The 12,795-nt window shown below is 40.5% G+C and overlaps 1 protein-coding gene across 1 annotated transcript; it reads right to left on the minus strand.

The window, feature by feature from the left end:
* Positions 1-100: 100 nt before the first annotated feature.
* Positions 101-10,669, minus strand: pcnx4 (pecanex 4). Its single transcript, XM_065296515.2, has 11 exons — positions 10,545-10,669; positions 8,845-9,641; positions 8,484-8,666; positions 5,722-6,239; positions 5,392-5,492; positions 5,184-5,303; positions 3,904-4,264; positions 3,712-3,815; positions 2,421-3,568; positions 2,114-2,300; positions 101-1,065 (listed from the first exon to the last, which is right to left on the minus strand). Exons 2-11 carry the CDS (start codon positions 9,546-9,548, stop codon positions 814-816), a joined length of 3,678 nt encoding a protein of 1,225 aa, XP_065152587.1. The 5' UTR covers positions 9,549-9,641; positions 10,545-10,669; the 3' UTR covers positions 101-813.
* Positions 10,670-12,795: the final 2,126 nt, after the last annotated feature.

The raw sequence follows: 12,795 nt of genomic DNA on the forward strand, positions 1-12,795 counted from the left end.
AAAAATTGTACTTATGCTTGCTGCAGTTGATTCATGTATTCCGTTTCAGTATTAATAAATATTTGAACAAATTTTGTGAACCAAAAATGACTAAAGGATGTATACAAAACATCTGTATTTCACCTATTCATACATTTACACAACTATACAAAGTAGAATGAACAAAAACACCTGGAGATCCTTTACATCTGGTGCTCAAATCTCAAAGTAAAAAAAGATCATTCAAAAACATAACCAAGGCACATACTTTAGATTTGACAAACGGGTTCAAAAAAGGACAACATTTTTAATATTCTCCTTTTTAGGGCTCTTGATAAGCGTACAGATGCTTTAAAAAAATAAATTAACATAAAATGGAAGCTCAATTTGAGGTTAGATTTAGTCAAGGACATCCAGAAGTTCATACTTCTCTTGGTCTGTTGTTCAGATAATAGGGTACATTTTCCAGAGAAAATAATAAATTCAGGCTCTTTGTCTGAATAAGCCTGTTATAAATGTGAAGAGTCTTCACCAATTAACAGCGAGTTCAGGTGCACAGGTTTGTTAAAATCACAGTACGTATTTCATCTTCTGACCTCCATTAAACCGTGCATTTATTTCAGAAGACAATGTCACTATAGTAGGTTCTGTCATTTAAATACTTAATATTTCATTTAATAATTAATGTACCCTGTACAAAAAAGAAATTAAATGCATCTGAGGTCAACTGAAAAACTGAAAGTGTGGAGTTCCAGTACTGGCTGGCACCTGTTCACACGTTGATCTCAGGTTAGGTGAAGGTGAACAAATGACGGGTGTGCAGGTAAGGTACTATCATAAGCAGCGCAGGTGGATGGGTGGGGATGAGTAGATGGGGTATCCCAGAGGTGGATCAGCTGCCTGAACGGTTAGGTTCCTCATAATCACGGGATGCGCCTGTATGCTGTACCGCTCCTCGTCGTCATTAGTAGCATACAGTAGTTCCCAGGACAGGTTGGCCCACTGGCCCCTCACACCTTCCTCATTCAAAACTCCCATCTGGACCAGATTATCCTGCAGAGACAACACGCGGCTTGTATACGTGCCCTATGAAAGACAAAGAAAATGATGACATGTAGTTCCAAACTCGTAAGACCTCGGTCATCTTTGGAACACAGTTTAAGATGTTTTATATTTAGTCTGAAAACTTGTTGACCCTTCATTGAAAGTATATGTACCGTCCATGTCCAGAAAGGTAATAAAAACATCATCAAAGTAGTCCATATGACATCAGTGGGTCAGTTAGAATGTGTTGAAGCATCAAAAATACATTTTGGTCCAAAAATTATGACTTCATTCATCTTCCTCTGTTGTGAAGTGCATGCGCGAGACTGAAGTCACACGACTGCAGTGACGCGGATGACGTGTTATCATCATGTTTGCAAAGTGTTTTTTTTTCAAACTTACAGCGTGCGTCTCCCTCAAACTGTAAACAAAGCTCGAGCGCACAAAAAAAACAGCTGAGAGGCACCAGATAACACGTCAGCCGCGTCGTACTTCATCCGGGTCACTGCAGTCACGTGACTTTAGTCTCGCGCATGCACTTCACAACAGATGCGGAAGAAAAGACAATGCTGAATAAAGTCGTAATTTTTGTTATTTTTGGACCAAAATGTATTTTTGATGCTTCAACACATTCGAACTGACCCACTGATATCATATGGACTACTTTGATGATGTTTTCATTACCTTTCTGGATATGGATAGTATACCGTACATAGATTTAAAATGAAGGGTCAACAACCTCTCGGACTAAATATAAAACATCTTAAACTGTGTTCCGAAGATGAACGGAGGTCTTATGAGTTTGGAACGACATGAGGGTGAGTCATTAATGGCATTTTTTCATTTTTGGGTGAACTATCCCTTTAAGACAATAAGTGCAATAAAAGAAAGTGACCTTTGTACCAGCACACGTCATGTTTTTTCAGTATAAGTAATACATCTGTATAAACTAAAAGTAACTGCAGCCAATAAGAACATAATTATTTGATTGATGTCTTTTCTCTCTTACGTCTAGTTACATATAGTGAAATTTTTGACCAATAAGATTTCACTGTGAATGGGGTTTCAACTGTTAAAATGTGGTTATTACCATGGTGAGGTTGTGTCCAAGAGAGAATAGGAAGGGCTTCTCCTGTACAACACTGTCTTGCCAACTTCGGTCTGTTACGAGGCCGATGAACCAGTTGTCATGGTAATCCTGTAAAGTCGTGTACAGCTCATCCAGACTCTCTACTGGACCAAGAGATGCCTGATCTACCAACAACTTTACACTGTACCTAAAAACAAACAATACATTTTTTTAGCTCATCAAATTTCACTGGTTACAAGTAAATATCTAACTTTATGCCACTGTACATAGAAATAGTCATTCTGTCCAAAGTAGTCTTTATATTTACCTAAAAGCCCTGAGTGTGAGCTGATGCAGCTCTTTATTGGTTCGTAGCCACTCAAGTCCCTCTGTCCACGGGCCGTCCCCACAGTACAGCCTGAAGAGCAGATTGGGACTGAACACCTGAACGTCTGCCCCCAGCGCCACACAACACGACAGAACCACCTGGGAATACAGCTCCCGTAGGGCACGGTCCTCCTGCAAACCCTGCGTCACCCGTTCAAAGTCTCCTTCCCCAAAGCTCTCAACCACTAACTGGGACAAACAGAAGAAGAACCAGGCCTCTGGGAAGCAAGGTTGCAGAACCCGGAGCTTAGAGGAAGGTAAGGGGGCGGTCCGCCAGTTTGTAGGTAAAGAGAAGAGTTCGGAGTGAGGGCTGGTAAAATGGAGAGGCTGGGAGTTGCACGGGATGGTGGTTGAAGTGAGAGGAGGATTGTTATCCTTTCCTTTATCCACAGTCGGCAGGCCGAGACCCAGGCCCAGCGGCCTGAGGGTGGGGAGAGAGGATAGTGCCATGCTCTCATATAAGCTGTGGATTTCTACAGAACCTGGCAAAGACACTCCCAGTCCCAACTCTGCCTGCATTTCATCTGTCCGTACCATCATTCTTATTGGCCTCCGCACAGGCATAGGACCAAACAGATCGTCCTCATCTGACCAATCGGCAAAGGATGATATGCTGGAACTATCCTGCCCCCTAAAATAAGAGGAGGAAGAGGACTCGGGACGCACTTGAGAGTCAATTCCAACTTTAACCACAGCCGGACCTGGCTCGGAGATCCGTGCCGTGCCATGCTGGGAGCTCTGTGACTTGCGTTCAGAGGTCTGTAGAGACTGACCTTTCATTCGACGAGTACCAGAAGTCACTTCCTGTACACAGTAACGTAACAAAATCCAAACAAGTGTTTTGAGAAAGTCAGAGTTTAGCTGACGAAGGTGGTCTGGAGAGTCGATGATGCCTGTTAGAACATTCTGGGCATCTGAGTAGACCCTGACGGGTAATAAGGAGCATGGCGTTAGAGCATTACCCCAGTGAGGGTTCAACAGTCGGAAACACTGACCAGGACGCTCCACGTGATCGAAAGCTCCTTCAAAAACTTCATCAACGCGCCGAGCCTCTATGGTGTGGCATGATGTTTCCTGTAGTTCTAAACCCTGTGATAAAAATGCAAGATTTAGTCTAATATTCCCCAAGATAAAAACAATAAAAAAGAAACCACAAACTGGTATATTAGAGCTCAGACTGGAAGTTATTATAGCAATTAATTTGCTTATAAAATGAAGGAAAGCAGATGTACCTTGATGTTGACGGTGCAGTAGCCGTAGCCTCTCTCTAGAACTGATATCCACAAAAGTCGACCTTGAAAGCGGCCAAGGTAATGAGTCCCAGGAGAACAGGAACCTACAACCAACCACCCAGCAGTTGATCAGTGACTGTGATTATTAACAGAAAATCCATAAATGTGATGTTTTTAACTGGTCTCACTCACCAAATGTGCCATTAGCAAGTGCTGGCCTTATAGCGGATGCCAGTCTTTTGCAGAGCTGCTGGTAATAGACAGAGTCTGGGCAAGGGCAGGCCGTGCCCGGAGTGCCTGGCCAAGAGCGCAGAGGCCTGGGGAACCCCACCAAGAAGATGGGTAACGTGAAGAGAGGGAGCAGAGGGGCAGAAAGAAGGGCAGAAAGGGCCACCACACCCAACAGCAGTGGGCACAAAGCAGCGTTGAGGGCCACAAGAGTGCCTGCAGACTGACGGCGCTGTTTACTTTCTGTCCAGGATGTGATCAACACCGTAAGAGCGAAACTCAGCTTACACACAAACTGAGACACACGATTTATGATCAGAGAGACCTGCCAGTGGGGAAAGAAATAGAAATATGTACATGAATTCACACCTATGGTCAAAGGTCTCTATAGCAGCAAAAGCAGACACCAAAGATAACACAGACATAACATCACTGCCAAGCAACCCTATGAACAGGGGTGGTGTGCTGGTTAAAACTGTGAATTCTTTGAGTTTAAACATTATTGAAAACATTTGGGATAATGCAAGGACACGTGAACAAAACATAACACTGGGATGGTAGTTTTTAGATATTTAAAGGCAGGGTGTATGATCTCTGAAAGCAAATGCTGACATTTAAAATCACCTAAACAAACACGCCCCTACCCCAATAGAATCTGGATCTTCTTTTGATAGACCTGCCCCACACATACGCAACCCAGGCAACAATGTTGGTTAGAGACACACACCTTACTGCTGATTGGCTACAAGTGTGTTTTGGTAGTTGGCCCGACTCGTTTTTCCAACGTGTTTTTCAAAAATCATGGACCCCGCCTTTAATGCCTTTTGTACTTAAAGTAGCTACATTATAGACTATGTACCCTGCAGCCTGCCTACTTAGTTAACTAGCTTCTAAAGCACCATCTAAACTATGATACAAACTCATTTGTTGGTAACGAATTTTGGTCAGGCAAGTTAAACAGTCCAAGTGTTGTTCTTTCTTTCTTTCTTTCTTTCTTTCTTTCTTTCTTAACGCCATACCAGCTTCAAAGGCTATATTCATGGCAAGAATAAAGTATAATTAAATCAAAGGATGATTAAAAAAGATGTTTCAAATTTATTTCCTCTAAAAATCTTAAAACCATGCTTGGGCTCGCTTGAGTAAAAACCTTTTTAAAACTATCAACAGAGTAAAAACGGTTTCTCACAGGGGTAAATGTAACACAGTCTAAAAGGATATGTTTAAGTGTTGTTCTTATGACTCACCAGAATAAGTTGCACTGCAGTGCCCAACTCATGCCAGCACACTGCTCTGTCCCCTCCAGCAAACCTGATGATCACCACCAACACCATCTGTAGCAGGGCAGCCTCAGAGCTCTGCCACACCTGTCATACAGAAGCCAGGGGTCAATGGGATTATGTAATGAGGCAATTCAAGTCTTTATAATGTCGATTAACTGTCAAAATATTGTACCACTCTGAATGCTCGAGTGAAGCCAATTGCAAGTGAGACCGTGTGTAGCTTCTGAAGAGACTCATCCACAGACAAAAACGCAATCATCGCCAAAGGACTAACTGCAAAGTCAGATGTTGACACATGTATTAAATCATACACATTAATATATCTTTTGAACTTTCTACAATTTAGAATTTATTTATGTTGGTAAAGCATTGTGCACCATGTAAAAACTGGAATACACTGTTAGCAACACCAAAATCATCAGTTTGAGTCAAATCTACCAAAGAAAAGTATCGACTGAGTGCATTACACCACTGTTTGATTTCCAAAGTACAAACAACTCACCCAGGTTTAACAACATCCTCCTTATTATCCCTGCAACACGTAGGCCACGTGTCTTCCTCCTAAAAGCTTGAGCTGTCGTGACCCTTTTGGGAAAGAGTGGGTTAAGCATGACTCCTCCGAGCACACATGCACCCTGTATCTCTCTAAGCAGACGAATGATGACAAACAACGAAATAAGGAGCAAGCCTATCACCCCCTGCGGGCTTGGAGGTACCTCAGAAGACCCCCAGTTCTCTATTGAGATCACACTTAGTGTTTGGTTCCCTGAGTTGGAGTACAGCTGATGAAGGAGTCCTGCTTCTGTCAAGGCTGCTATTAGGAGCAGTAGGGAAAGAGGCAGTCCCCACCAGCCCAGACCCAAGGTTGAAGAGCCGCCCTTTACTAGCACTAGCAGCTGGCTTAGATCCTGGCTCAGTAGGTAACCCATGGCAACGGTGAAGATGACCACACCCAAGGAGGAGGGAATAAAAAATGTGCAGACGACAACACAGACAGATGACAGAAACATGACCAGCAGCCTGAAAAAGAAGAGAGAAGATTCATACAATCAGATTTATTTAACAGACAAATATTTAATTGATTTAATATTATACCAGAAGTAGGGCTGGGCAATATATTGAATGTTGGATAATATCGAGATAAACGTGCTGAAGATAGAAAAAATAGTGAATGTTATATGAAGAGTTTGGTTCCAAAACGCGATAAACGGCATAAAAAAGAGTTAACGCCAAAATCAGTATTGTATCTGGTCAGTATTAAAAAGTACATTCTTAGTTTTACGCAAAATCCGATATCCACCGTGTTATTTGTCATCTTTTCTACTTTTTTTCCAAACTCCGACAAACGCCAGTCCTCCTTTTCTGCAGAATGCAATAAATCCGCTCCACTAATCAGAGCGCACCATTCCACGCATTGTAACAATGGCGGCGCATTGAACACACATGAAATCCTTGTTTTCCTCATCTACTTTTTACTTTGTGATCAACAAACACACAAAAACAAAATAATACTTTTATTGGCATTGATAAACCTGTGGTGGTTTTCTGTGACGGGGAAGAAGTGTAAGCCATCAAAATTGAGTAATTTATGCGAGAGGCACTCGAGAGACGGAAAAATGCCTGCAGTTGCTTGTTCTTAAACGACAGCATCAAGCTTCTGTCATGCTAACACATTGACCCCAGAGGATCTTATGAAAAACATTCTATTATTTTACTCAAAGCCAACAAAAACCGAGCAGATCGAAAACATTTTACAGCGGATCGCTGTCAAAAAAGTTCAGCGACGACGTCCCAAGGATGACAGCAGCAATGACAGTGTTCTTGATATGACAAAGTAAGTGTTTTGATAAATGCCATTAATGTTTATTTTTTTAATCAGTGTATACCACTAGTCAACTAAATGAATATAACATGGCAAAGATGAATGCACATTTATATATTAATTCAACAGATTTATAGCATTTTGGAAAAAAACTTGTCATGGATTTATTGCATTTGTGAAAAAATATAGTTTTTATAATAAATCTTTGAAAATCTAATTATGAATTTAAATTTTTTATGTTTTATAACCTAAAAATGTAAAAGTTTGTAACAGAAAATAGTGGTTTTCATCTTGTCACTTGTCTTGGTATAGAAAACACGTTTTTATGGAAATTAGTCAAATTGGATTTATTGCGTTTTGGAACCAAACTCTTCATATATTACAAAAAATTAAGATACATGTTACAAAATGTTACTCATCATCATCAATCAAAACAGCAAACAAAATAGGTGTGTCAAGTGTCAATTTTTTCTGAAAATTACTTTAAATTATTCTAGAATCTAGAGCAAAAGCAAAAATATAGATATATTAAGCATTGACTAGGGATGCTCATATCAGTTAATTTTCCCGACCGACAACCATAGCTTCTAAACCGAACATTAACCGTTAACTTAAAAGATTTTAATATGAAATTGTCATTGAGTAAAAATACAGTTGACGGTTGTCTGTGAACTAGTAAAAAGAAAAGATTTAATTTGAACGTGCAAACAGCAGCGACAGATCAACAACAGAACCAGGATTCATACATTATCAGATATTCATGCAACATTACCTTATTAAAAAGCACGCGATCGGTCCAGAGGATTAATATCCAAACAGGGCAGATTGTCTCTGTTTCATCTACCACAGTGGTCATTTCTAAAGCAGGATGCTTTTCAGAAAGTTTTGCTTTTGCGTCGTCTTTTTCCGTTTGTGCAAAAAGAGAGATGTTAATGGACAGGGTCAGAGGCCATCAGCGAACGTCTGTCCGGATGTGCGCGAGACGGACCGCGTCATCTTGCATTGTATGATTTCTCATACAAATTAGTACTTCATCAGACCGTCAAGGCAGCTATAATTTGTGTCATTTACAGGACATTCACAAATTAAAGATAGAAAAGTGGCGAAATGTCTGTCGGCTCATGACGACACCACCATGTATTAACAAATTTTTTTTATTTTAACTGATAATGTTAATCGGTCATAAATTCTTACCTTCGGTTAACGGTTAAACGGTCAATGTGAGCATCCCTAGCATTGACAAAACTTGCAAAGATATCAAATCTAAGGTATATTACCCACCCCCTACGCTGTTGTGCCATAACACAACATATAAATGTCTATGACTTCAGTCAGGCCTAGAAATAATTTACAAACTGGAATTTTGGAATTAGTAGTGCAAGCAAAATGCATAAATGTAAACATAGGAGCAGGAGTCAGTGGGAGATAGGTACAGTGTTTACCTGATGTTGGTGGACATGGCTGAGCCCCCTAGGCCATGCACCAAAGTCTGTTCCATGGCCCACAGCAGAAGTGCATCCAATGGAGAGAGCATTCCCAAAGCCCAAAGCACCGGCAATCCCACAAACAATGCATGAAGCACCTGAGCTGCAACCTGCAGTTCCACCACGGCAGAACCTACAAAACTTTATACAAATGAGAGAAACCTTGGAGATGAGAATAGTAGATTCAGTAGAAACCAAATTAGAAATGTTATTAATATAGCCGATATATAACCGCTAGCACTTTTTACTAACAATTCACTGACTTCACAACACTCAGCACAGACTGTTATAGAGGAGTAAAAAAAGTAAGATAACATACCTTAAAGCCAGATCCACTGCAATGAAGGCAAGTACGTAGAGGGGTCTGGTGAGTGGTGTGATCTCATATGTGTCCTGTGGCTGAAACGTGGCCGTTTCTGTAGCGGTATTAACAACAAGCGAGTACTCTGCGATACATACAGTCAACCAGCTCAAAGCAAACAGTGGCACAATAGCACCCAGTCCCATTCCTGTGTGCCCATACAAGCTGCCCAGTCTATCCGGTAACAAATACCAGGTGGACAACCCGCACAGTGCTCCGGAAAGCAATGTATGGAGAACTACATTACCCATAAACCTCTTCCCCGGCACCACAAACTGTACCGTCTCAGGAGCCACGCAGTGTGTAAACTCAACCTCCTCCTCATCTGCAAGGATGTTATTAGCAGATGGCAGTCTTTGTACCACCCCTGTCCTACGTGCCATACACCGTGCCAGTCCCTGTAGGGTGCCGCCAACACCCAGCATGAGCATTCCGGAAACAACACCCGCCCGGGCGTCGTCCAGCACCCTCAGCTGGTACAGGGCCGTCCCAATGCCTCCCAAAAGCCATGGGGTCAAGAATAATACCAGCTGGTGCACATACACATACGGTGGAGCACAGTAACCAAGTTTCAACCTCGGCCCGCCCAAGACAGTCTGTGGGAAGCGTTTCCAGAAGAACTCCTGCTTGTAGTCATTGAGCAGGGGCACATCTGGCCCCATGGTGATGAACACGGCACGGTGGGGACTGACTCAGTCATCTCCTCCTAACTGCACCAAAACACACACATGCCCTGTCCTGTCGGCAATGAGTCACTGGAAACAAAAAACAACATATCATATAACTTTCATGTCACAATAGAGCAGTGGATCTCAATCTTTTTCTCCACCAACTCTCACAATTTGTACACATTATTACAAAAATTTTAGACTTTGGTATAACCACAAATATATTGATTTGTTATAAACATTTCCAAAAAGTACATATCTTTTTAGTTATTCTAATGCTTGTTTTATTTAATTTTAAATCATTTTAAGTCATCATCGTAAGTTTGTTGAAGTTCCCTAGTAGTGGACCCCGATCCCCTGGTTGAGAACTACTGCAGTTTATAATCAAAAACACAAGATCAATCAAAAATCACCAGGTTTGCATAAATACATTGTTTCCAATCTAAACTTTGAGCATTTGTGCATGTAAACATTTTACCTGTTTGTTGTCATGAGCAAAAAATAACATCATGTAGATAGACGATTGTATCCCAAATAAACTTAAAACACAGATGCTCCAGGAGGCGACTTGTGAAATCAGCGTCACGTCCAAAAAAAGGTATGCTTTATCTTTGGATTCAGTTATGATATTCGATTATTTTGTTGCTTATCATCTGATACTATGATTGTTATGCAGTCATGTTGTTGTGGGTTTGGACTACAATCTGTTCACATGCTAACCCTGCAGCTATGACAACCAGAGAAGCAAACATGAACCTAACAACGAGTTTAAACACAATTACAGTAACTAAAAACACAGAGTTAATGTCTAATAACGCGATTATATCGCCATGAGTTCCTCCAAACAGTAGATAAAAAGGCAGGCGAGAGGGAGGGGGTTGAAGAGGATTAGCTCGGCTAACGCTAGCAGCTCGCGTTTGTGTGTGAAAGACGGTTTCTTTAAACACGTTCAAAGTACTAAATAAAAAATCTGTATTTAAAATAACGTACCTCTAAATAAGACTTGTTGGAAAGGCTCGAGTGTGGGTAAAGGAGTCTTGTGGGGCTAAAGGCGATCCGCTATCCATCATCACTTCGGCTGAAGATGCTGCAGTTGCGCAGTGCGGCCTGAAGGGAGGCGCTAGACCAAATGGATGGACAGATCCATAAAGTGATTGGCACATATGCACTTTATACTAAAAGAGTGTTTCTATGAATGTTGTTTAGTTATGCTTGGTGTGTAACCTAAATCTTTACACATATTATTATGATTATTTTCATTTCCTACTTCATTTTTAAAAAATTTCTTTCTATCTTGTCATAAAATGTATGTGTGTATGTATGTACCCAGAGATCCGGTTAAAAACACAACAAATTCCTTTGTGTGTGTGTGCACTTGGCGAATAAACATCATTCTGATTCTGACAAACTGACACAAATTACACACAACACGTGCAAAGTTTATTGAGTTAATCAAAAAAATTGAGGTTAAAAAATATATAAAAGCTAAAAAAAATCAGCAGTCAATGTATACTTTATTTACAGTAAGTTTTTGGTTTACCAATTCATTTTTGGTATATTTAACCCTCAAACGCTCCTCGTTTTCTGTTTACACTTCTGGCTCTTGGGGTCCATATGACCCCAAAATTGAAAGCATAATTGTAAGACAAATATACATTTTCAATAATACAAATATATCATTTTTTTTGTTTACTTCTCATCTATACAATAAAGCTGTTTTGAGAGATTTGAAGTACTTTTGTACCTGTTTACCACTAAAATCCGCAACTACACCATTGGCTTGCCTGAAAAATATCAAATTTTTAAGAAAATTCACATAAATGATGATCTAAATTTGATTTAAATTGTTTTTAGATATTGATAGAGGTGTGAGGTGTGGAATTCAGGCATTGGTTTTTAGAAAAAAACATAAAAGAATTACAGTGTAGGAATTAAATCATTTTGACCGTCAGATTCCCATAGAGACCCATTCATTTTCCTGGATATGGACAACTGCTCAAATCATTACTTTTATGATATATTTTGTAAATTTATGTTTATATAAACATTAGAAAGAATATTCAAAATAAATGTTATTTCAAATAGTCATTTTTTTATAGTTTTGATGCATTTTGAAATATCTGTTTTTACAAAATGCCACAGAAATTTGACTGAGTGTAAGTGTGTGTGTGTGTGCGCGCATGTGTTTGTGTGCGCACGTGTTGGTGTGTGTGTGTGTGTGTGTGTGTGTGTGTGTGTGCGTGTACCTGGTAATTATCACGTTGTGGGGACCAATTGTCCCCACAAAGATAGGAATACCAGTGTTTTTGTGACCTTGTGGGGACATTTTGATGTCCCCATGAGGAAACAAGCTTATAAATCAAACAAGATGATGTTTATTGAAAATCTAAGGTACAAGAAAGGTTTTTGTGATGGTTGGGGTTAGGGAATGGGGCAGGTAAGGGGAATAGAATATACAGTTTGTATGGTATAAAATGCATTACGTCTATGGAATGTCCCCACAAAACATGGAAACCAGAATGTGTGTGTGTGTGTGTGTGTGTGTGTGTGTGTTTGTGTGCGTGTGTTTGTGTGTGCGTGTGTGGGTTTGTGTGTGGGTTTGTGTGTGTGTGTGTGTGTGTGTGTGTGTGTGTGTGTGTGTGTGTGTGTGTGTGAGAGAGAGAGAGTGTGCGTGAGAGAGTGTGCATGAGAAGGAGAGAGAAAGAGCATGTGTGTGTGTGTGTGTGTGTGTGCGTGTGTGTGTGTGTGTGCGTGTGTGTGTGCGTGTATGTGTGTGTGTGTGTGTGAGTGTGCGTGTGTCTGTGTGTGTGTGTGTGTGTGTGTGTGTGTGTGAGTGGGTGTGTGGGTGTGTGCGTGTTTGTGAGTGTACATGTGCGTGCATAAGGTCACACCCCTTTATGTGTTATTTTCTGCATTTGTGACTGATTTTATTTGCCATATTCCACGCAAATGCTCTCTGTGGCAGTCATACCTGTGTGTGTTTGTGTGTGTATTTGTGTGTGTTTGTGTGAGCATGTGTTTTTTGCATTGCATTTGTGCACAAGTACCAGGCCTTCATTTCTGTGTCAAAATTTTCTGATTTATGCTGGATTTATTGATATTTATTTTTTGACAAATGGAAAAAAAGTAAATTTTTTTGCATTTCCCATTCACTTTCAATTGGGGTCATATTGACCCCAAGGGACAGATTGATAAAAAATTTTTTTACATACCTTTAGAATAACCGAATCAAGCCCCGTTT

This window comes from Paramisgurnus dabryanus, chromosome 20, assembly GCF_030506205.2.
Source record: "Paramisgurnus dabryanus chromosome 20, PD_genome_1.1, whole genome shotgun sequence".
NCBI lineage: Eukaryota > Metazoa > Chordata > Actinopteri > Cypriniformes > Cobitidae > Paramisgurnus > Paramisgurnus dabryanus.